General features: G+C 44.5%; 1 protein-coding gene across 6 annotated transcripts in view; it reads left to right on the top strand.

Moving 5' to 3' along the window:
• The window catches only part of FAM81A (family with sequence similarity 81 member A), a 42,959-nt gene extending 17,767 nt beyond the window's left edge, over positions 1 to 25,192 (top strand). For all 6 annotated transcript variants that reach the window (XM_081839133.1, XM_081839134.1, XM_081839137.1 and 3 more), the window contains 7 exons: positions 262 to 535; positions 2,435 to 2,553; positions 15,151 to 15,280; positions 20,145 to 20,251; positions 21,394 to 21,529; positions 22,692 to 22,887; positions 24,316 to 25,192. In XM_081839133.1, coding sequence (XP_081695259.1) covers positions 262 to 535; positions 2,435 to 2,553; positions 15,151 to 15,280; positions 20,145 to 20,251; positions 21,394 to 21,529; positions 22,692 to 22,887; positions 24,316 to 24,422 — 1,069 coding nt within the window. In that variant the 3' untranslated portion in view covers positions 24,423 to 25,192. The remainder of the gene's footprint in view (positions 1 to 261; positions 536 to 2,434; positions 2,554 to 15,150; positions 15,281 to 20,144; positions 20,252 to 21,393; positions 21,530 to 22,691; positions 22,888 to 24,315) is intronic.
• Positions 25,193 to 25,657: the final 465 nt, after the last annotated feature.

Raw genomic sequence — 25,657 nt, 5'->3', positions numbered from 1 at the left:
TGATGGTTAGAGTGCTGCACTAAGTATGGCAAGAGCCAGGTTAAAATCCTCGCTCTCTCTGTGTTCACTGGGTGACCCTGGGCCAGTCACTGTCTCTCAGGCTGACCTGCCTCATAGTGTCAATGTGACAATGAAATGGCAGAAGGTGTTCTATTGACCTCCTTGGAGGAGGGGGAGGATAAGATATTGTAGAAATAAGTGGGGTGTTGGATGAGCACTTGCTCCATCAAACCAAGCATGTCCATCACTTCCTTCTTTTAGACGAATCCGGAACATCCCCCTCCACAGCCAAGCTCTAACGGCCATTCCTCTTGGGTCAGCGAGACTCGTGGACCAGCTAGAAGACAGGATTCTCAGCCATGAGAAGACGACAGCCGCCCTTGTGGAACACGCTTTTCGCATCAAGGAAGACATTGTTTGCACGCTGCATAGGATGCAGAACAAAGGTGGAGGGGACCGGCTGGCCAGGCAGCTCTTGGAGGAGCACATCCGTAACATCACAGCCATCGTCAGGCAGCTGAACCGGGACATTGAGGTCAGTGGTAATTCTCTGGTGGTGTGGTGTACCCAGTCTTCACATTTTAAAATTTCTGAAGGTGCGTGGTTTCTTTTTCTTTTTTAAATTTATTATGTTTATATACAGTGGTACCTCGCAAGACGAAATTAATTCGTTCTGCGAGTTTTTACGTCTTGCGAATTTTTCGTCTTGCGAAGCACGGATTTTGGAAAAGCTTCAAAAATCACCAAAGTCTTCAAAAACCTCAAAAAAGGCTACCACACTGCGTGCTATGAGTTGCTCCTCGAAGTCAAGTCGCAACTGCACCCCCTGAATGCACGGTTTTAAGGAAAAGGAAACAAACTTGCAAGACGTTTTCGTCTTGCAAAGCAAGCCCATAGGGAAATTCGTCTTGAGAAGCAACTCAAAAAACGAAAAACTCTTTCGTCTTGCGAGTTTTTCGTCTTACTAGGCATTCGTCTTGCGAGTTACCACTGTACCACCTTTTCCTCCAAGGAGCTCTGTGTGGCATAGATGGTTCTCCCTTCCCCATTTTTATCCTCCCAACAGCCCTGTGAGGTAGGCTAGACTGAAAGATCGTGATTAGTTCATTGTCACCCTGTGAGCTTCATGGAAATTTGAACCCAGGCCTTACAGGTCATTATCCAACACTAACAGTTACACCACACAGGTAGTTCAAACCTAAGAATCTGCAGCCCTTCTTCATGTTTCCCTTTTAATCAAAAGAAAACAAATGTTGGAAATAAATTATAATTTATTGCTTGTTTAGTGCCATCCACGTGCCTAGTGCTTTATAGTGTACACGTAGACAGTTTGCTGCTGCCAAAGAACCTACAGTCTCAGTTTCTGCACAGAGGAAAGCAGAGACTGATGCAGAGCTGGGGAGAGCACTGCTGTTGCACTTGGCACCTGCTTGTGGGCATCCCATAATGGGCATCTGCTTGGCCTCTGTGAGATCAGAGTGCTGGATTAGATGGGCCATTGGTCTGATCCAGGGGGGCTCCTGCTATGTACTTAGGACGTAAACAGGGAAGAAACATGCAATTGTTTCATGTACTTGCCCTTAGGCTTTGGTGCAGGCTTATTTACAGGAAGAATTGGGACAAATTCTTTACAGTTCTATTTGAGAGCACATGAGTACCACACACCTAAGATCACACATTTACACACAGTGTTAATTAGTCTGGGATAATTACCATCCCCACTAAGGTACATTGCAGTCTATTTGTTTTTAATTAATCAAAATATCTGAGATGCATAATTACCACCTTCTGGTTTTTCACCCACAATCACAAAGGACCCCCTCCCCATACACACACCACTTGTTGGTGAAGCAACCCCAACTGGCTGTGGTATTTAGGCAAATAATGCAATTTTTGGTGGGGTTGATTGTGTGGTTCTTTTACAAGCCAGGTTGATGGGATTGATCATGCGTGTCTTTCTCCATGTGTCAACAACATGTATACACAGTCAGCACATAATAAGAGGCATACTAAAGGCCTCTCTCATCCAGCATCTTCCTTGCCACAGTGGCCAACCAGATACAGTACCTCTGAGTAGCCCACAAGCTCAACATGAAGGGAGCACCCTCCCCTTTCAGTTGGTATGTAGAAGCAGAGTGCCTTTGAATATGAACAAAACTGCCAGTGATAGATCCATTCTCCATGCCGTCCATCTAACCTTGGTGCCCTTCAGTAGTTTTTGGACTACAGTTTCCATCAGCCCCAGCCAACATGGTCTATGATAAGAGATTTGGGGAGATGCATGAATGTGCATGGGGATTAAGGGTCCTGAGGTCAAACCCTGGGGCAACTGGAGCATGTGTGAAGGACTCTTGACAGCTGGCGCACTCCATCAGCCTCTCTGCACCACACACTTAAGAGGGGAGTTGCCCATTTCACTCCTCTGCAATTATAGGCTCTACAGGAACAGATCCGTGTCAGGGATAACCTCAGTTACGGAACGAATTCAACACTGAAGAGCCTGGAGATGCGTCAGTTATCTGGTCTGGGAGATCTCAGAGGTCGGGTTACAAGGTAATTTTTTCTTTGTTGTTATTTCTCTAGCAGCTAAAGCAGATTTCTGGGGTTTTGTGGGGAGGTGGGCAGGCAGAATCAGCCATACTTGCAGCTACAGCATTCCCTGGCACTGAAGCAAACCAGAGAAGACTATAACTCCCATCAGCTCTCACATCATACAGCTGTGCTGACTGGTGCTGATGGGAGTTGTAGTTCAAAATATCTGGAGGACCGCAGCTTGGGGAAGGCTGCTGCAGATTCTACGAACTGTGTTATGGTTCCTCTCCAGTCACGCACAGCACCCATAGTAATCAACAAGGTGTTTTGCAAAGACTTCATCCCAGCCTAAAACGTTCAGTTCTTCACTGTAAAAGACCAGCATTTTCAAAACAATGACTCAGGCAAAGTCTCTAGTGGAGGTCTGTTTCTTGTTTTCTCTCCACTATCTTTTTGCCTTCCCCACTTTAAAGAGGACAATGAGAAAATGGTGCCAGTACTGATGGGAAATGACTGCCTTTGGGTCACAGCTCAGCAGCTGAAGGCCAGTTGACTGAAGGGAGCAATCGGCAAAATTCCCTGTCCATGACAATTTGTTGATCATTTGCTCTCCCACACAAGGAAAGCAAAAATAGCATACTGAAGCATACTGCTTCTGCACATTGAACTGTCAGGTGTTTCTGAAAGCTAGTTATTGTTTTCTTCCTTATAGGTGTCATCATATTCTTTGAAAAATTGTAGGTGTAATTGTACCAGTGATCAGGGATGTGTATTGTTGTGAGTCAGAAAAAGCAGGCTGCTGCCCTTTGGAGGTAGAACTTGGGGTATCTTGCAGCATGGCAGATGATCCTCCTTTGTACAAGATTCTGTGAAAACACAGTTGTGGACCAAAAACACACCCATTCACTGGCTCGCCACTGCCTTACTCAAGGCCAGTTTCAGATCTGTTTATAACAAGGATGGGGCAGAGAGAGAGATTTGATTATGGTTGCAAAACTTTCTATGCGAACCTTCTAAAATTGCCCTTACTGAAATCAATACACAAAGCAAGGCACACCTCTGAACATGCTAGGGGAAAGTGTGCAGAAAACACATATATTTGTGAAAACAACACAAAACATGCATTCTATTAAGGAAAATTGCTTACAAAAATGTGTGTGTTAGGCAAAATTGCATCCTAAATGAAAACGTTAGGATAAATAGCCACCAAAATACTGACAACTGTTTGGGAGGACTGTCTTTTTTAATTGCAAATGATGGCCTAGGTGCATGAAACCAAATTTGAGATTGGGACGGTGAGGGGGAACAAAAATTGACAGATTCATCCATTCCATGTTTATTCCTATAATTTTGACTGTATTTCTTAAGACTACAGGCTGGTTCAATCACCAGTTAAATTACTCTTTGACATGCACATTATATGCATACACATGCATTCTTGAGAATGCAGAAATGTCTTACAACAAGGTGGGCTATTTGTCCATCCAGCCCTGCATTGCCTCCTCCATTCACCTGCTACTTGAACCTTCTACCTGGAGATTCCAGGGACTGAGCCTGGGACCTCCTATGGGGAGGGATGATAGCTCCTTGGCAGATCATTTTCCAGCCCCAATAGTCCCTAATGACACCCATGGGAACATACATGAAGTTGCATTCACAGGCTAAGCCAGACCACATGTCAGTCTACCCCAGAATTGCTTAATCCAGCCTTCTCTGACCTGGCATGCTCCAGATACCCCCATCATCCCTGACCAGTGGCCATGCTGGCTGGGACTGGTGGCATTAGGAGCCCAGCAACATTTGTAGGGCACCATATGTTAGGGGGAGGCTGGTCTACTCTGACTGGAAACAACTCTTCCAGGAACTTAGTGCCCATCCAGGGCACAAGAGGCATTATTAAAATGTAAAGATGTAGTCTAGCTTGGCAAGAGCAATTAAGCAGAGTGTGAAGCAGGGTTGATGTGGATTGTGGCCTCGAGAAAGCCCTGGGAGTTTGATAGAGAGTCTTGGTGGACTCCATTCAACCTATGAGCCACCACCAGTCTATTTCTTTTTGCTGAGGGATCTGAAACATCTAGCTATGATTTCTCCTTCCATTCCACTCTTGCTTTTTCTGTGTTTCCCTGTGACTCAGTTGCTGCTGCTGCTGCTGCTGCTGCTCATTTATAATGTAAGTCAGTGTTGTTGTTTGCATCTGTCTGTCTCGGGAGACAATGGAAGAGTGTGCCTTTGGGGGTGAATCAGACCATTGGAGAGTTATAGCACCTGCTGTGGCTACAGAGACCAATATGAGAGTGACATGTTTTGTTGCTGCTGGGGCAGTTGAAGGCATCCAGTTGTGCTGTGATGCAGGTGCATGGTGGCATTTTTTCCCCTTTGCTCCTCCCATTCCTCCTTTGGTCACTGCTGTGGATACACAATCAGACTGATTATCTCCAGGTGCTGCGGTTATCTGCAAGGGATTCCCACATGGCACGATTAATGTTGCCAGCCTTCATGTCACATTTGCAGACATCTTTGTAATGCAAAATTGATCTGCCAATAGGCCTGGTACTTGAAGCCAGCTCCCCATAGAGCGCATCCTTGGGGATCCTGCCATCTTCAAGTTGTGGACATGACCAAGTCAGTGTAGATGTTGCTGAGACAGGAGTGTGAACATGTTGGGAATGTAGGCTTGAGAGAGCAGATCTTTGTTTGAGACTCTGTCCTGACATTTGATGCCCAAAATCTTCCTGATGCAGCACACGTGGAAAGTGTTTAGGCAACACTCCTGAGTGTTGTAAGTTATCCACAACTCTGTAGAGCTTCCTCAGAGTACACTGTCAAGGCTGGGATATAAGACCAAGCCAGGGATAATGGTTTGTTTACTCTCAGCGCAAGCCAGGAGGAAATCAAATGGACACGGTTTATGCCTTACATCTCAGGATGTTTTGTTGCTCCGAATAATGGCAGTGTAAGACCTGAGGAGCATAGTCCAGGATCCTTTGCAGGTGGGACCAGTTGCAGAGCATTCACTGGGAGCCCAAGACCCTCAAAACATCCAATGTCCCAACAACACAATTCTCACATTGCACAGCACACCCTGCAATGCCCCGTGAGAGGCATTTCAGCTTGCATGCCCCACAGGCAAAGGGTTCCCAGCTCAGGGCTACCCCCCACCCCCGAGCTCCTGAATCTGCAGCTTAGCAGAGGATGTTGAGCCACACCTCTTGAGCTGCATGCTGCTTCATTGGCACCCTAAAAACATTTGCCACTTTGGTTGCCCTTGCAGTATGTCCTGCCACTGACACCATTGTGTGTAACACAGCTGAGCTGTGGGCAGAGGGAGGTCACATTCTCCTGCTATTGCTTTCTATCCCCTATAACTGGCTCTGAATGTTAGAGTGCTTCTGAATGTGGAAGTTTCATGCAGCTCTCATTACTAGCCATGGATGGACTGACTGATCCCCCACAAATCTGACTAACCCCCTTTCAGAGCTGTGCCAGGAACTCTGGAGGATCACTGTAGTAATGCTCACCCCCAACCGCTTGCCCCTCCCTGCTCCTGCCTCTGCTCTCCGGCCAGGCCAGGACGCCCAGGGCAAGGTTGGCAGGTGAGATTACCTTTTTTGCATAACAGAACAAGTAAGACCCGGTAGGGCTGCCACCACTCCCTCTTGTCCAGGGGACTCCGAATCACAACCCAGGGAGCAGGCTGCGACCCATTTAACCTGGCTGTCCCCTTACTCCACAAGCTGCATCCAGACTTGCAGGCAGAAGTTCTATGGTAGAGCGTAACAAAGCGTAAGGCTAGGACTTAGCTATTCCCTCCGGAAAGGCACACAAACTAAAACAGTTTCATTCTTAAAAGGTTTATTTTAAAATAACATAAGAAAACATGCTAGAATAGCAGGCACTCTTTTGGGCGTTACAGATAAGGAAAATAACAAAGTTACATAGTATAGCTAACTATACATACTCACAAGGTCTAACACAAGATAGGATAGCTGAGGTCTTTAGGACTCTGCAAGTTGAAAGCTTTTTAAGATCTCCATTTCAAAAGACGAAACGACGGCCATTAGGATGGAACAATAGAGCCGGCATCTTTGCGGATTGCAGAGCAAAGGCAGAGAGCGCAGATCAGGATAATTCCCTGATCCTTTATTCACAACTTGCACAAGGCGTCGTAACTTTCAAACCAATCATAAGACTCAAATTATTTTTGAATACACCAATGACCGGTTTGCTGGTCAATTATTTTACTTCTTGACAGCTGGGCCAATTTGGCATCCAAACTTTAAATCAAAGGGTTCCTCCCTTCCGTGGAAATTAGCTAGAGACACATTCCCAAGCAATTCAAGGACAGATAGCATCACTGAGGGGGGATGTTTACACCCTCAAACTCAGGTGTTAGATCTTTTCATTAAATCAAGACTTCTTTGGGTTCAATAAAGCTTTCAGCTGAGGAGCCAACTAGTCTAGGGGTTAAAGATACACAACTTCTTTCCCAGGGTCCCTGTGGCTGATGAAACTCCCACAAGGCTTCACTCCTTTTACTTGACCAAAGAATAATTTCTAAATAATACTAACTTTACTACAATCACACTGACCATCCTCTGTTGCACTGGAACAGGCTGTTCAAAGAGGCACATCATGCTGCGATGGAGGCCAGGGAGGACCCACTTACTTCAAAACATCTTTTTGTGCCTTCCTCAGAGAGCGTGAGGCGTGTTGTTTGGCACAGCTTTGGCAGGAGTAATAGAACAGTGAGTTTTTTCACATTATGCAGCCGCTTCTTAGAACTGTCAGAGATTTAAAAAAGGCTTTTCAGCTACACAGTGGAAGAAGCCCTCCCTTTACCCCTTTGAGATCTGGAAGACAGCACTGTGCCATAATTTTATAGTTTATTTTAGACACTCACTCTGGTTTGTCAAGATTATACTGTTTACTAGCAAAGCAAACTAGCACTAAAATCCAGCTTTTTCCGATTGCTTTTGTTGCTGCTGAGCCTGCCTGCCGCTGCTGTTTTTCAAATCCAGATCCTTCCAACGATTTGCAAATGGATCATTCTTTCTATGAATCCAAATCAGATGTTGGGAAACATATCCAAAACAGGAGGTGTTAAAAAATGCTTGAGTAATTTTTTTTAATTCACATTTTTTTACTTGTAGGAATAGAACAGGCAAACCTTAATGTGTGTAGCACAATCCTACATCTGTTTACTCAGAAGTAAGCTCCACTGTGCTCAGTGGGGCTAAGTGTGTTTAGGATGGCAGTAGCCATGCTAGTCTGTTGCAGCAAAAACAAAAGAGTGTTTTGTGGATGCTCACAAATTTATTATGGCAAAAGTGTTGTTGTTGTTGTTTAGTCGTTTAGTCATGTCCAACTCTTTGTGACCCCCTGGACCAGAGCACGCCAGACACTCCTGTCTTCCACTTCCTCCCGCAGTTTGGTCAAACTCATGCTGGTAGCTTCAAGAACACTGTCCACTATCTCGTCCTCTGCCATCCCCTTCTCCTTGTGCCCTCCATCTTTCCGAACATCAGGGTCTTTTCCAGGGAGTCTTCTCTTCTCACCAGGTGGCCAAAGTATTGGAGCCTCAGCTTCAGATTCTGTCCTTCCAGTGAGCACTCAGGGCTGATTTCCTTAAGAATGGATAGATTTGATCTTCTTGCAGTCCAGCTTCCTCAACCTCGGCCCTCCAGAAGTTTTGAGACTACAATTCCCATCATAGCTAGGGATCATGGGACTTTTAGGCCAAAAACATCTGGAGGGCCGAGGTTGAGGAAGCCTGGTTTAATTACATTATTAAGAGGGGCCATTCTCAAAAAAGTTACCTTAATTCAGCTCACAGTCCATTGAATCTCTTGATTTATTGTAATTCAATCTTTCACGTTGCCTAAAACTTTGCGCACAGTGCAATCCGATACACGTCTACTCATAAGCAAGTCCTACTGAGTTCCGTAGGACTTATTTCCTAGTAAGAGTGCATGAGATTATAAGACAACACACTTAACTGTTTTGATTTGCTGACTGCTGTACCCATGAAAAGAATCAGGTAACTAAAAAAAATAAAAATCATTTGTGAAGTATATTGCTTAGCACATGTTAACACTTGACCCTTTTCCAACTAAAGAAAAGGGGTTATTATTTTATCTGGGGGAAAGTTTTTTATTATTCCTAATTTGTGCCCTTAAATAGTGCACTATGTTTTAGAAATGACCTCATTTCAAGTTAGCCTATGCCAAAAAATATATTTCTTATTTGGCCTTCCTGCAAAAAAACCCCTATTGGTTGGAAAAAGTTATTTCCTGGAGCAGAAATCCTTTCCACCACAATGGTGTGTGGGCTCAGCCATATATTTTATAAATCCATTTCTCTGTGTGCACGCCATGATGACGCTGCAGTGGTGAAATTAGACCTGCATTTAGGTGACAGCAGCCCTTCTGGCAAGCAGGTTTTCTGCAGGGAGGAGGGGAAGAACCGAGAGCATCAGCGGCTAATGCAGCAGCACCTAAGGCACACCTACACTTTCGTTTGTACTGCGATTCCTAGGCACGAGTCCAATAGGTTTTTCTTTTGTCCTACTGCTTTCACAGGGAAAACTTGTTGTTTACTGCTGATTCAGAACAAATGCCAACCTGTGCCTAGACAAAGGGAAGTGTGAATGAGCCCCTGGCTGGAAAAGGGGCAGGAAAGTTAACGCTAGGGCACAGAGCTGCAGTTAACTCTGGGACTCCCTCACTCTTGGGATAGGTAAAAGTAAAGGGACCCCTGACTGTTAGGTCCAGTCGCAGGCGACTCTGGGTTTGTGGCGCTCAACTCACTTTACTGGCCGAGGGAGCTGGCGTTTGTCTGCAAACAGCTTCTGGGTCATGTGGCCAGCATGAACCAGCGAACCAGAGCAGCGCCATTTACCTTCCTGCCAGAGTGGTACCTATTTATCTATTTGCACTTTAACATTCTTTCGAACTGGTAGGTTGGCAGGAGCAGGGACCAAGCAACAGGAGCTCACTCCGTCGCAGGGATTCTAATCGCCGACCTTCTGATCGGCAAGCCCTAGGCTCAGTGGTTTAGACCACAGCGCCACCCGTGCTGGAAAAGGGGCAGGAAAGTTAACACTAGGGCACAGAGCTGCAGTTAACTCTGGGACTCCCTCACTCTTGGGATAAGAGAGGGTGTAATGACAGATCTTCCCTAGTAGGCCCCGTCCCAGTGCAACAAATTAAGCTAGTAGAGGGAACACTAGCAGGTTAGTCATTTGCAGGCATCTAAATACTAGTTTCTGGAAGCCACAGGAGGGGGGAGTGCTTTTGTCCTCATGTCCAGCTTGCCAGCATCCCACAGGCACTTCTCTATCCACTGTGAGAACTGAATACTGGACTAGATGGGCCATTGGCCTAAGCTGTATGGAGAATGTTGTGGCCCACATGCCACGTGGAGGAGACGATTATGATAGGTTTTATGGCAAAAGAGTGTGTGTAAGAAAGGTGTTGATTGCTAAAGCCAGACAATTATCTAGCTATCTAGCTATCAAATTTGTATACCGCCCTATACCAGCATGCTTATCTGGAGCATACATGGGGTTTATTTCTGGGTAGCAGGCAAAGAAAGCTTTTCAGAAACCATTTTTTCCTGAAAGTTGGGAAGAGCTGGTGGCTTTTGTGCAGGCAGCTAAAGCCAGTTCAAAAGAGGGACTGTGTACCCCAAATTCACTTTTTACTAGACAGATTTGGATGTTTCTTGAACAGAAGCCTTCCTTGACCTGATGTCCTCCAAAAGTTTTGGATCCCAGCTCCCATCAGTCCCAGTATCATATAACCTTGCTGGCTGAGGCTGATGGGATTTGTAGGCCAGAACATCTGGAGAGCACCAGGTTGGGGAAACTTTGCTGTAGGACAGAAAGAAGAATCTCTATACATCATGGAAAGCGCAGTCTCTGGCAAGCTGTTTCCCCCTCTCTTGAAACACACACACAAATATAATATATTTATATGCAACAGAATGATCTGAAGATACACAGTGCAGGTACTTATTGAAGCTAAGCAGGCCTGGGTCTGCTCAGTGCCTAGATGGGAGACGTCTTTGAGTTCCATGTGATGGTCAGTGTTGGACTGGAACATGGAATTCCATGGAAATCCACACCCTGCCATGAAGCTCACCATTTTATGTTACCTATGGATTTTTATATTCTTGTGCAGCTAGGAATCTCTTGGTAAGAGTCAAACTTGGCTGCCATCCATCACAGTAGTTTCTGAGGAAGCACCAAAATGAAAACATATTCTGGAATTTTCACCCTATTAAATTTGCTGCCGCATGGAATTTGTACATCAGCTTTATTTGATGCATCAGACATGCCACCTGTCTTCAAACATGTGGAATTCATATAACTTATATTGGACTATTATTTATGTTACATACAGTTTTCATGGACTGTTATTTATGTTTTAGAAGGCCTTCGTATTGATTGTCCAACTTCAATAAAACTTAAATTTTGTATCATGTTGCATTTTCATTGATACATGGGTCATCAGTTGTTTATTGGTAGTTATCCATATCTGTATTACATTATATCATATTATGCTGGAGACTTGAGTCCACTGTTGTATATGAGCTTTATCACCTATTTATCATTTTTGTCATTGATTGGTCCGTGGCTTGTATATTTCGTGTGCGTTATGGAGGGAACTCCTCCTTTTGGTTTACTCTGAATTCCCCACTCAGTTGATGAAGCTCACTGAGTGAACTTGGGCCACCTCCTGTCTCTCAGCCCAACTTCCCTCACAGGGCTTTTGCTAAGGAAAAAATGAGACGTGAGGGAACCAGGTCCACCACCATGATCTCCATGGATGAAACATCAGCAGAGAGGGGTCCTTTTTCAGTTCTCTTGCCCTCAGAGGTTCAGGGTGTGGGGCTGGGAGAGGGCCTTCTCTGTGGCACCCAAAAGCTGTGGAATTCCCTTTTCACAGAGGTGTGTCTCACACCACCTCCTGACATGGATCCCCCCCCCAAATGCCACTGCCTGTCCCCCCAACAAAAGTCCTGGCTATGCCCATGTCTTGACCCTGGCCTTTGACCCCAGAGAGGTATGGCTTTAGGACCCACCCTATTCTTTTGATTGTAAATTGTTCTAACTGGTTCTAATGTTCACATTGTTGTAACCTGCCCTGGTCAAGTCCATTAACCCAGCAAGCGGGATGGAGGGGCTTCAACCCATTGTTAATCCACAGAAACTGCTATTCCATGGCACATTGTTTGTTTCTTTCTTTTTAAAAAATATTTTTATTAAGCAATTTCAACTTAACAAATTATCAAACCATGTAATCACATACATTTTCCCTCCCCCCTCCCCCAACCACCAGGGACTTCCCTCAGCTCCTCTCTCTGATTTCTCTGCACCTATTATTCTCTGCATGTTATAAAATTATACCTATCCTTGCCTTGTCTATCTATCATGTTATCAACCAATAAATTTGTGTATGTTTATTCAAAACCTGCCAAGGAGTCCAGTTCATTTTGTTGTCTTTTTAGATAATTTAGAAAAAGCTCCCATTCTTCCTTATAGTCACAGTTGTCCTTGTCCCGCAGTTTGTATGTCAGTTTAGCCAACTCGGCATAACTCATCAATTTTTCTTGCCACTGTTCTTTCATTGGGATTTCCTCATTCTTCCATCCTTGTGCTATCAAGACTCTTGCCACTGTGGTAGCATACACACGGTAAATAAATTCTTTGTTTTCCTCGGCAGGTCTTGTCCTACAATCTCTCACAAAAATGCTTCTGGTTGTTTTTTTACAAATGTCATTTTAAACATTTTTTTCAATTCATTGTATATCATTTCCCAAAACTTTTTAACTTCTCTACATTCCCACCACATATGATAAAAAGTCCCTTCTTTTTCTTTACATTTCCAACATATGTTTGACCCGGTTTTATACATTTTTGCTATCTGTACTAGTGTAATATACCATCTATACATCATTTTCATGTAATTTTCTTTCAAAAGAGAACAGTCTGTAAATTTCAAATTTAATTTTCCACAATGGCACATTGTTTCTTGAGACAGAAGTTCTATATAGCCATTGTGATTTCCAGCTACAGAATAATACAGAAGGGCCACAAAATAATAGAATTGTAGCGTTGGAAGGGACCACGAGAGTCATCTAGTCCAACCTCGTGCAACGCAGGAATCTTCTGCCCCAATGCAGGGCTTGAACCAGGGGCACTGGTGCAAGGGGCTACAGCCCCCTCAATATTTTGAGGCAGGGTGCTGACCCTCCCCAAACTGAGGGGGCAGCCCTCCCCCGCTGCCCCGTATGGCAGGTGGGGGCGGGAGGTTTGGAGGGTGATTTTCATTCCATGTGCCCTTGCTGTGATCACCAGAGTGTCCTGGCAGGAATGGCCCAAGGGGGGGGCATCATGCGTGTGACATCATGCACGCATGACAACTCCCCTCCCCCAATGTTGGGCCCAACTCGGCATGCCTGGCTCGCACCCATGGCCCTGAGATTAAGTGTCTCATGTTCTACCGACTGAGCTGTTCCAGGGAGGTTTTCTATTTGAAGAATGGAAGCTCATTTTAGTAGTGATGACTTGGGCTAACTAAGTTGTAGCTGGTGTGTGTGTGTGTGTCCAACAACATTTTAAGACCCACAGATGTTCCAACTCTGCCAAAATTTTATATAAAACACAGGACCTAGGTCTATTATCTCAGCAGTTTCTATATTTAACAACTGTTAATCGTGCACATGGAAATCCATTCCCCATGTTTGTCATATAACTCAGTTACCAGATACAATTTTGTCCAGCATCTCTCTCTGACACGAGCGTAACTAAGCCAGTGGCTGCCAGCTGTGACACAGTTGCACCAGAAGAGAACAGCCGTTGGTATTATGAACAGAAACAGGCCAGGCAGGGAGGTCAGCGAATGAGGAGGTAATTACACATGTGGAGAAGTTGCAGGATCAAAAGGAAATGGAGACCTGGGCTCTAGAGTATTCACACGAGAACCCATTTTCAAAATAGTTTGGCTCTATGTGGACACTGAAGGGACTCAGGTGGCGCTGTGGGTTAAACTACAGAGCCTAGGACTTGCCGATCAGAAGGTTGGCGGTTCAAATCCCTGCAACGGGGTGAGCTCCCCTTGCTCAGTCCCTGCACCTGCCAACCTAGCAGTTCGAAAGCATGCCAAAAAGTGCAAGTAGATAAATAGGTACCGCTCTGGCAGGAAGGTAAACGGAGTTTCCGTGCACTGCTCTGGTTTGCCAGAAGCAGCTTAGTCATGCTGGCCACATGACCTGGAAGCTGTACGCCGGCTGTACAGCTCCCTTGGCCAGTAAAGCGAGAGGAGCGCTGCAACCCCAGAGTCGGCCACGACTGGACCTAATGGTAAGGGGTCCCTTTACCTTTACTTTACCTTTATGTGGACACTGCACAATGGAACCTCCATAGAGAGGATCAACACTGAATCAGCTCTGACACCTTTGTGGCTGGCTTCAATGGCAGAGCATCACTTTTGCATGCAGAAGGCCCCAGTTCCATCTCCAGGTGGGGCTGAGGGAAAACTCCAGCCTGAAATCCTGGAGAGCTGATGCCAGTCACTTCTTAGTTAGTTAGTTTTATTACGGCAAAAGCCAGCAACACAGAACACCACAAGGTCAAACAAAAGGAAATCAACAACAACATCCCCCCCCCAAAAAAAGAATTACACAAGGGAGCTTCGCAGTGTGTCATTCAACAAAAGAGATTTACGCTTCCTGATTGCTAGAGTGCAAAATTTGGCCACCTCATATGATATTGAGCTTGAGGAATCTTCCAGAAGGTATTTTCGTAGAATTTCGGGGGAGGATTCCAAATAATGTTGAAGGGGTATAAATTTTGATAAAAGCGGCAAAATAAGTTGAACTCGTTCTTCACTATAAAATTCGCAAAATAGAAGGATGTGAGTGACAGATTCTACCTTATTAGACATACAGGGGCAGAGACGCACATGCATTGGTACCTGCGTAAATTTGCCATACAGCACTGCTGAGGGCATTGTCTCAAAGCGGGCTCTGGAGAAAGCCCATCTATAAGCTTCGTTAGTGATGTTAGTTAAGTAAGGGGCAGCTGCAAAGTTAGGCCAAGCTTTTAAACATCTATACATCTCCGGGAGTAGGGCGTCTTCTTGTTGTAATTCGACATCGTAAAGTCGATGCCAGTCACTTTACGATGTCGATGCCAGTCACTGTAGACAACACCAAAATAGATGGACCAATGGTCTGCCTCAGCAGAAGGCAGCTTCCTGCTGTCACCACCTCCGTGAACTTCTCTTTGATCGCCACATTCTGTGGCAGCAGATTCTGCAAATACAGAATTTCTTTTTAAAATCTGTGCTGAATCTACTGCCAAACCTTCTGCCTTTCTTAAGAGTAAGTTGGCATAGGTTCAGAGTGCGAGTTTGAAAACCTTCATGTGCCAGAAGTGTGTCTGAATTCAAACGTCTTCTTTTTTAAAGAGTAATAAAATTATCAACAATTAAATGACATTCTAGTCTGTGATAGTGTGGCAGGTAAGGTGAGTATTTTTGGAATAAGCTGCTGGGAGGCAAGCAAAAAAAGTGCCTATGACAACTCCAAATAATCCCTGTTGTTCCTGAATAGGTGTGATACTGGGTTGGCCAGATTGTCTGCTGAACACAAAGTTACCTACGAAAGACTACAGAACCTAAGCAAAGATCAGCAGGCGACCAAGTTGATATTGGAGTCTAAAATAAAAGAAGCAGAAATACAGGTAAGATATAAAAAAATAATGGATCCCACATAATTCTTAGTTACTGTTTTAGATGTATTTGCTTTCCAGTTATGAATATCAGGGAAAATTGGAATATTTTCCACTTATTATTGGCATAGGGCATCCACATCTGAGAAAGTGAACACAACCTCAGCTCCATGAAGGAGAACATAGTGTCCAGATCTTGAAAAGTCACATTTCCTCTTTATTCCATGCTGGACAGATTGCACCTGGGGTACTCTGTCCAGTTCTGGGTACCACATTTAAGAAGAGGTAGACCAATGGGAATGTGTCCAGAGAAGGGTGATCAGGATGGAAACCAAGTCCTATAAGGATTAGCTGAAAAATCTGGGTCTGGTTAGCCCAGAGCCAGTGTGGTGTAGTGGTTAAGAGCGGTAGTCTCGTAACCTGGGGAACCGGGTTCGCGTCTCCGTTCCTCCACATGCAGCTGCTGGGTGACCTTGGGCCAGTCACACTTCTCTGAAGTCTCTCAGCCCCACTCACCTCACAGAGTCTTTGTTGTGGGGGAGGAAGAGAAAGGAAAATGTTAGCCGCTTTGAGACTCCTTAAAGGGAGTAAAAAGCGGGATATCAAATCCAAACAACTCTTCTTCTTCTTCTTCTTCTTCTTCTTCTTCTTCTTCTTCTTCTTCTTCTATCCAATGGGATGTCTCATACACAAAAGATGGAGCAGGCATTTGTTTTCTCTCGGGCCAGAAGAGCAGGACTAACATCAAGGATTGAAAGCAAACTGGAGTGAGACAAACCATGAGCTCAGGAGCTGACAGTATGCTAAGCCAAGCCATAGTTTAGTGCAGCCGGCTGTTCAACAGCAGCAGGACCAGAAGATGAGCAAAGTGGCTGTGATCTGTCTGGGTCCACACACCCACACTAAACCATGATTTGACTTATTGATGCATATGAACCACCTACACACACACATATTAGTACAGAGCGGGGAAATTGTAGGCTGTGTGCCCAGATGGTCACAAAATGCAAAGGACAAGAGTCTGTGACAATTCCATGTGAACAAGAGATGTGCATTGACCATTTAGAAGAGCAGTAACTGGCAAAGGTGGGATCTGATTGTCCAGGGAGGGTCTTTTGAGAGGTGGCAGTCTCTGCTGAGTGTTTTGAAGAGAGAGCGCTGCCACAGTTTGGAGAAGGTGACACACTTCACCTCCAGCTATGGGGTTGTGGGGGACAGAGCCTGATGCCAACAGTGCATGTGCAAAATGGTTGGCAATGGAGAATGAGAGAGAAAGAGAGCTGTGAGACAGCTGAAGACACCTGGAAGCTGAGAGGCTTCTCTCCTGGAAGCTGATTTGGATTAGTGGATCTGTTGCTTTCTAGGAGTGCCACCTGTTTCCCCTCCACTTATGCTCTGCTGGTATATGTGAGTATGAACCAAATGTTACAAAAACACATCAGGTCCTCCAGAGGAAACCCAAATTCAGACAGTACACCTGCTGGAAGGTGGGAGCTTGTTTTGGCTTTACCGGCCTTCTGTTTGAGGTGGCCCACAAAGCCCCTCACAATGCCAATACAATTCTGGAATGCCCTCTGCTGGAGGCCCACCTAGCTTCATCACTGCTCACCTTTCGACAGTGACAGTTCGTGAAAGTCTTTGTGGCAGATGAATCTCATGTTGTTTGTAGATATGGGCAAATATAGTAGTTGAGGTTATGCCATTTTGATGCTTTTGCCTTGTTTCATAATTTTTATTAACTGCCTTATATCCTTTGAAATCTGTTGGAATTGGGGAATGTGGGGATTCTTTTGGGATTGGAAGGCAGCAGGAAGAAAATGTCACAAACAGAAAATGTAAATGAGCCACCTGCCAGGCATGCTGTAGCAGCAGATCTCCTGTAGATCTCCTGGATGGATTACATCAGCAATCTCCTACCTTCTCAGACCCAGCACCCACTTTTAACCCAAATGTGCAATTGGGGACCCATTTTGTTAATCTTTTGCCATATATTTGCATGGTGTTGGTGGTGCCCCTGATGCAGCCCACCTTGGATCAAGCCACAGCCTACCAGTGGGTCCCTGGACACACCAGTTGAAGACCAATGGACCAGATGAACTTTGCAATAACTCCCAACTCTATCTAGAGTTCTATGCACCACAATCCTGCATTTATTTCCCACTGCGTTCTGCCGGATGCCTTTGGGAAAACTGCAAACAGGTCCTGGAAATGTCTTCTGACCCATCTGTCTTCTTGAAGAAAGCTCGTGTTTGTTATCCTGCCTTGCCAAGGCCCACTCACAATCTGGAAAGTCATTTGCAAGGAAATTTGTTCCATAAAAATGTGTAAAGTCATCATCTCTCTCCCCCCCAACACACCCAGCCTGCATTACTCTGCAGCGCTTTCTGTCTATTAGTCATGGTGGAAACACAATCCCATGACATCCAAAACAGCTGTATTTAGACATCTGTGGTTTTCCTCAGTAGGGGAAGAAGGTGGTCATCCTGAGTCCAGCAGGCTGGCTAGGCATTCAGATTCTAAACTGGGAAATTAGCCCCCAGTTGTCCCATTTTAGTTTTTATCTTCCAAATGCTGTGCAGTCTTAAGGTTCAGCAACAGGGATGGTGGACCTCTTTTGCTCCTGAAATGCCAAACAACCTCCCATCACACTTACACTGTAGTACTAAGCACACCAGCCAGGAGTGGGAGAAGCTGTGTGAGGCTGCAATGAAATCAACCAGATATGTTCCTTTTTACTACATTTTGAGTGTGGCCAAAAAGTGTGGCTAGAGATATATATATATATTTAATAAATAAAATCGTTATTGTTTCACTGCTTCCAGGGTAGCCTTCCAGGGTAGCCTGCAACAAGCAATAGAAAAAGGCTACCCTTGCCCTCAAAGGCAGAATATATAAATAAATACACATTATCTGGAATGAGGCAGTTTCGTGCTACTGGTTTCATGGAGCTTGAGATGAGTTTTCAGTTCCTCCCTGCAACCAGCAGTTTAGCTTAAGACTGCCATCCTTGGTTCACTCCTTATTTACATGGAATCCAGTCAGCCCATTTTATCTTGCTGTTTTCTGTATATATAGTGCTATTTCTTGAAAAGAAAAAGAAGCAGAATGAGAAGAAACCAATAATTAACACTTCCCCCACCCCAGTGGAGAAACAAGGATGTACAACATGAAAGAGGAATTCAGAGAGGCTCATCAAGGAGCAAGTAACAGGCTAGGTAAAGGTAAAGGGACCCCTGACCATTAGGTCCAGTTGTGATTGACTCTGGGGTTGCGGTGCTCATCTCACTTTATTGGCTGAGGGAGCCGGCGTACAGCCTCTGGGTCATGTGGCCAGCAAACCAGAGCAGTGCACAGAAACACCGTTTACCTTCCCGCTGGAGTGGTACCTATTTATCTACTTGCACTTTGACGTGCTTTTGAACTGCTAGGTGGGCAGGAGCAGGGACCAAACAACGGGAGCTCACCCCGTCGCGGGGATTCAAACCACTGACCTTCTGATCAGCAAGTCCTAGGCTCTGTGGTTTAACCCACAGCACCACCCGCGTCCCTAACAGGCTACTCATGAGTAAAAAGTGGGACCTGAAACAAAATGTTGCAGTGCATTCTTTATCTCCTCTCAGGAGTGGTCCTGCCAGCCAGCCAGGCTCTCCCCTAGCGGACCATTCCATTCCGCCCTCCTCACCCTCCCTCCTTTCCATTTTCCTTTTCTGACATTCATCGTTGACGGATGAACATGCTTGGTCCACATTGAGCTGAAGTGTTTTAGGCAGCGGCAGGTGGGGAGGGCTTAGTTTTTTCTTTAAAACTTAAAAAAAAACCCAACTACTGCAAACATCGGGGTTTATGTCAAGCTCTTGTGTCTCAGTGGATCTGTCTCAACTCCAATCGTGTCAGTAGTCAGCCTCCTCAGCTTGCTTTTGGAGGAAGCGATTCCCTGCTAGGGGCAGTGAAAGGGGACAAAGGTTCTGCAAGCAGGAAACTTTTAATCAACACTGGAAGTGACCTTTGCTGATCTTGGCTTACTTTGGAGTAAACATTACAAAAACATCTTAGTTGTGGGGTAAGGGTACTGCTGGATAAGGGAGCACACACTCTCAAGTGCTGTGTGGAATGAGAGCTTTAATTCTGCTGACTGAAAGTCTGCAACAAAGGAACACCTCAGCAGCGCTTAAAGTCCCCAGTGTGCAAGAAAATGCAATCAGCGTAAGTGAATGTATACATATATCTATATATAATATAACCCCATGGTTGGTTACCTGGGTTTGGGAACACACATCTGTGGTGTCTATTTCTGATCTCTCCTCTCTCTCTCTCTCTAGCTAGGAATGTGTGGGTGGTCAGTGCTTCCCTCTCCTCTTGCCCCCGCTTCTGCTGGGTGTTTTTCTATACAGTACAGTGCTTCTGCTAGTCCCTAGCAAAAGCTCACCATAGTAACAAAATCCAAACTTCATCCTTCACAGACAAGACATCTGTTTAGCCTCCAAAACAGCCACTTTCTGCGTGATCGTTCAAGTGGTTTCACTCCATGCAACCAAAGGTGTAAGCACAGGTGTCCCCTCCCTTGCAGAAAGGGCCAAGATGGCAGATCATCTCCATCCAAAGGGTCTCTATTCTTTGGGGGGAAAGAGGGCTCTTTCACAGTGGATCGCTGTTACAGGATGATTCTCATTCACTGGGTGGCCTTTTGTTTTCTTGAAGGATGTTGTGTAGTTGCCTAAAACCAAAATGAAAGAAGCTGTTTTAAATACTCTTCCTGTTTCAGCTTCTTTCAGTTTTATCAGTTTATCAGTTTTCACGCATTTCTGAGGTGTTTTATCCTTTGAAACCAGGATTAAGTAAACAGGTAGCAGAAGAAATGTTCTTTCCTCCCTTTCAGATTTCTCACCTTTTGAGCAGAATAGAGCAGTCAATTATGCAACAGGAAGCCAAACTGAAGCTCACATATAAAGAGAGCAACCAACAGCTCCACCTTCTGGACACAAAGTGAGTGTCACCATATATTTCAAAATCCAGTTTTCTAAATTTGCGAAAGTTTGGTGTGAAACCACAGAAGACTTTTGGGGAAGCAACTTTCTGAGAACTAAAACAAGAGGCTTGTTTGCAAACCACAGTTGTCTATATTTGCATAATGGGGAAAAAACCAATCAGGAAAAAGGCCTCACGCTACAAAACCTTTTTTTAAAAAAATTGGACAACTTAATTGGGGATAAGCCTATTAAAGGCTGTTAGTTAAATAAATGGAGCCTCTTTGTTAAAAGGCAGTGTACTTCTAAGTACCAGATGTCAGGGGATGGACAACAGTGGAGAGGAAGGCTGCTTCTGTGTGATCTGCATATTCCCCAGGCTACTGTTCACTGCTGACCACAAATGAAAGTGGAATGCTGAGCTATAATGCAGCAATGGGACAGTTCTTGCCTCTTTAACCTTGCATGTTTCAACATGAGCTCATTCATTTTCTTCAGGTCAGAGTCTTATGAATCCAAAACGATTGTTTTAAAATTCAATTTTGATGTAAGGGAAAGGTAAAGGGACCCCTGACCATTAGGTCCAGTCATGGCCGACTTTGGGGTTGCGGTGCTCATCTCGCTTTATTGGCTGAGGGAGTCGGCGTACAGCTTCCGGGTCATGTGGCCAGCATGACTAAGCCGCTTCTGGCGAACCAGAGCAGCGCACGGAAACGCTGTTTACCTTCCCGCCGGAGCGGTACCTATTTATCTACTTGCACTTTGACGTGCTTTCGAACTGCTAGGTTGGCAGGAGCAGGGACCAAGCAACGGGAGCTCACCCTGTCGTGGGGATTCAAACCGCGACCTTCTGATCGGCAAGTCCTAGGCTCTGTGGTTTAACCCACAATGCCACCCGCATCCCATAATTAAACATTAACATTGTCTCAGATTTTAAATCACTAACTGATTAACTTGCCAAAATTTGGTATTTTACACTTTTTCCTAATGAGGAGTGTTGCACAAAAAGGCACACTAGAACAATATAAATTTAAATATTTGCAAGGAAATTCAGGTCAAGTTAAGATTTCCCTCCCCCAAAAAATTCACTTAAGTTTTGCCAAATTCATTCAGAGGTCATGTTTAAAAAATATTTCCTCTTAATGCATTTTATTCCCCTAGATTACAGGATGCCATTGATTACCTCAGTAACCAGATCTCATCTGCACGAAGCTGGATGGAACAGGAGCATGACCGGTTTGAGAAAGAGTTTCTGGAGAAGATTGATCAGCTGTCCCTGGCCATTAAGGAAAAAAGTGTACGTTTCCTGTCTTCCAAAAGCTCCTGAAAAGTAATTTTACAATCCTGCCCCCCCCCCCAAGCACACCTGGAAAGACCTTCACAACCCCCCTTCCAGATCTTGCTATGTGCAATTAGGGCTGGACCTCATGCATGCTATCCAGGGCCACTCAGCCCCGCCCCACCCCCAAATGACCATCCAGGAGGCAGCAGCAAACAGACTCACCTTCAGCACCTGGGTCCACCAGGGACCGGTGCTGCTCACCATGGTAGCCTTGCTTTCCTCTGAATTATTAAAACATTTTAGAGTTAATGGGATGGGCATGGTTACAGATGCTCGTTTTAATTATTTTTACTTTAAATAAATAGGTTATCCTTTAATGCAACAACAAGGATTTTTATTCATAAGCCAGATGTTTAGCAGCAAAAACAAACTCCACTCTATTCCTGCAGATGTAATGTAGACTTTGAGTTGTGAGTTTAAACTGAGAAACTACTTCTGCTCAGGGTATTCTTTTTATAAAAAGATCAGAGTTGCCAACTGTTTCTTGTTTTCTGCTCCAGTATATCAAGAATGTAAAACTTCACAACTTAATAAATATACATGGTGCCTAAAGGGGGCCTCTGTAAGACCACTGAGTCCAAGGTCTAAAATTGCTTAGCCACACCACTGCTATGGGCTCTGGAAATATATTGTTATTTCAACACCTCCCCAATTCTCCTATGCCCTCTATAAAATTGTTCTGAGGCCCCTCACTATACATATTTGATCCTAGTTTGTTTTAACTAACTAACATAGTTAGAATAAAACACAGTTCCCTGATTTCAGATGTAATAGAAAACTATAGGTAGCTCATCCTAAACCAAATCTGAAGCTTCCATTTTCCAAGGAGAATGAAAGGAGCATGCAAGCCTGAGATTTATTCTCATAAGAGGAAGCCAGTTCCCCATTATATTTGAATTGAGTTTCAGCCTCCTGCTGTGCTGCCTTAGTGCCTCCTGAGCCATCTCACCTTTATTTGTGCCAGGGAAATCCTGCAAAAAACCCTTGCAGACCACAGGCCTTGGTTCGTGTGGGGTCCCAAGGAGGGTTGCACTTCCTGAATTACTTAGCCTAGAAATTAACCATGTGGCAGTTAAATCTTATCATTGCAAGTCTTAAATTGTTTGACTGATCCCAGGAAATGGACAGCAGGGCCTTAGAGATGCAATTCAACGAGATCCAAGGGAAACTTAATAAAATGGAAGATGGGCAAAAGATCACCACAGAAGAACACGGAGCAAAGAAGACCGAAGACAGAATCAGCATCCAGCTCAGCAAACTTCAGATGGATATTAATGAAGATATAAAAGAAGTGAAAGCTGAGGTTAATGCTGGTAAGAATGTGTTTATTGATGTAATAACCTGGCCAGCATTGTAGCTCCCACTCAAAAATGACAAGAGGGGCATTGTATTGGAAGTAAAGAAGTGAACGTTTCTATAGCAGACAAATGGTGCCAACTCAGCATTGGAGAAAGAGCGACTATCAGGGCCAAAGTTAAGGTGTCCAAATAAATACAGTATATAAATTAAAATTTCCACCGGCCCTGTTAGGCGGCCTTTTTCTGAAAAACCTTCCATGCCAATAAATAAATTGGGATTACTTATTGATGAAAAGTTTTCATGGAAACCCTATCTGGATGCAATCAAGCTATTATCTGCCTGCTCTTCTGGACAGCTATACAGGTTCCTCTACTCAAAAGGGGAGTAATCAATCCAGCCATCAAGATCTACCGTACATGTCAAAGATCATTGCACAAATACTTTATGGGGCTAAGATTTGGGAAGCGGTATCAAATCAGAACTAGAAGCCCAGCAAAATAAATTCATGAGGCAGATATTGGGGCTTCCACCAGTGACGCTGGCAACTCACTCCAGAGCCCAGTTGGGTCTCCCCTCAATGACAGCCAGAATCGATCCAGCCCATCTCAGATACTGGTGCAGGCTAAATGCCTTTGAGGACCATATCCTTACCAAGCTCTGTTGGTTAGAGCAACTAAGGACAGGTGGCTGGGCGCAAAAGTGTCATGATAAGCTTAGGGCTTACAATCTCCAAATGGATAAATATTTAGTCCTCAGTCCATGTGACCTAAGAAATTGGATCTTTGATCAGGATGCCAACCAAGATCCATTATGGTTGCCCGTTATTCTATTTGGTGCCCCCAAATCAAGATCAACCACTCAAGGCCCCATTACCTTGAGACACTGATTTTCCTGCAGCTGTGTATGTAGGGTGTTTGTTGAACTAAGGTTCTAGCAGATGCCCTCAGAGTATTTAGAGGGGAGATACCTGGGAATTTCCCATGTGGAACGCAGGTGCATTTATGGATACAATCAAGCTGGGGATGTCGTGCATTTCCTGCTGCTTTTCCCTTTAAATTCAATGCCCGGAGAATTTTTTAAACCATCGGTTCTTGACTGTTTCTTAGGCCAATCCCACCCAGGAGGTGACAGTCGAGCCCTAGCTGATAAAGATCTCCAGATTGCACATCTGGTAGCCAAGTTCACTCTGGCAGCTAAGAAGTTCTAGATTTGTGAATGCTTCCTAATTTTAAAACCTCAAACTGTAATTTTTTTATGTTTTAACTTTTATAGGTCATGTTCTGTGATTTCAGCCTTGATCTTAACCCCTCTTGTACATTGTAAAGGCCTTTGGCTATATACAATAATTGATTGATTGGGAAAGCGAAACTTGCTTTTAGTGTCAGCATAGTTTGTTTAAAAATAAAAAGATAGCAAACGTTGTTTCAATTCTTCCCGTTTAGGATTTGCGACCATCTACGAGAGCATTGGATCTCTGCGGCAGGTTCTTGAAGCCAAAATGAAACTGGATAAGGAAGAGCTGCAGAAACAGATTCAGCAAATGAAGTAAAGGCATCTGAATGCAGCTCACCTGAGCAGCTGGAAGAAAAATGGATCTGGCCTGCCTATAATGTTGATCCAGGCTGCGATATAAATCTGATGCATGGACAGAGCTAGGTGCTCCCAATCTTGTGGAGCTGTATGGTTACTGTAAATAGTAAAAAGACAGCATTGCTATCAAAAATACTTTTTACGGAAAACCTGTGAGAACCACTGCCCTGTAACTCCAGATCTAAGCTCCATTGACTCCAAAAGAGCTGTCTCACATAACCTGGGTCACAGATTTTTGTCAGGACCTCCAAATGCTTGAGCAGAGCCATGTATTCCAACATGTTGAAGGATGCAAGATCTCTAGTCTGCAATTCAGGTCAATTCAATCAGTTTCATTCACTACCATGGGACTGAATTGGGTTTAAATCTGTGCACTTTGGCCATCATTGGTTTCTGTTGTGAGACATAAAAGTGCTAATCTATATTCCACTAAAATCAAGAACAAAAATCCACCGGAGAACATCCAGAATCAGTCAGCTGGCAGCCATTGTGAGGATCCACCAGGCCAGGTGTTTGCAACACAGCCTTATGCTGAAGGTCTAATGCTCTATTGCATGTTACGGTCCTCCGTTGGTTTCACAGATGTATGTCCTGCCTTGTTTAATTTATTTATTTAAGACAGGGATGGGAAACCTGTGGTGTCCTTCCAGATATTGTGGGACTCCAATGCCCCCCCAGCCCTGATCACTGGCCAGACTGGCTGCTGGGAGTAGGGGCCCATCTCTTTATTTATGTTTATTTATTTATTTATGCTTCTTTATTTATGCTTCTCGGCAAACCTCAGAAAGCTGCTTTACATAAAAATGCTAAAACAATAAGCATTAGTTAAAACCACGTACAAGTAAAAGAGACAAGCTACAGGGAAAGAAAACTTTTTGAATGTGAGATCTCTCCTTGCCTCTGGACAGGATAGTTCTTGGCCAGCCTTCTGTAGGCAGTTCTTGAGAGGAAGAGAGGCCACCTCAGCTTGCAAGGCGTGATGCGGCAATTGCCCAAACTGCTCTGTCCATTTTCCATGCAAGGTATTGAGAAGGTTACAGTATTATTGCAAAAGGCTTGCAGCTTTCCCCATGAAAATCCTCTCTTAAAGCTCAATCCACAGAAAACCTGAATTGACATTTGCTCCAATTCAGCTTTAAACAGCAGGTTTTCATGGGGAAAGCTCAAGGCAAAACAAGAACAAAACACTCGGAC

This window comes from Podarcis erhardii (assembly GCF_964252035.2).
Source record: "Podarcis erhardii genome assembly, chromosome: 14".
NCBI classification, from domain to species: domain Eukaryota; kingdom Metazoa; phylum Chordata; class Lepidosauria; order Squamata; family Lacertidae; genus Podarcis; species Podarcis erhardii.
The sequence above is the reverse complement of the archived record's forward strand: the minus strand, read 5'-3'. Positions and strand labels throughout refer to the sequence as shown.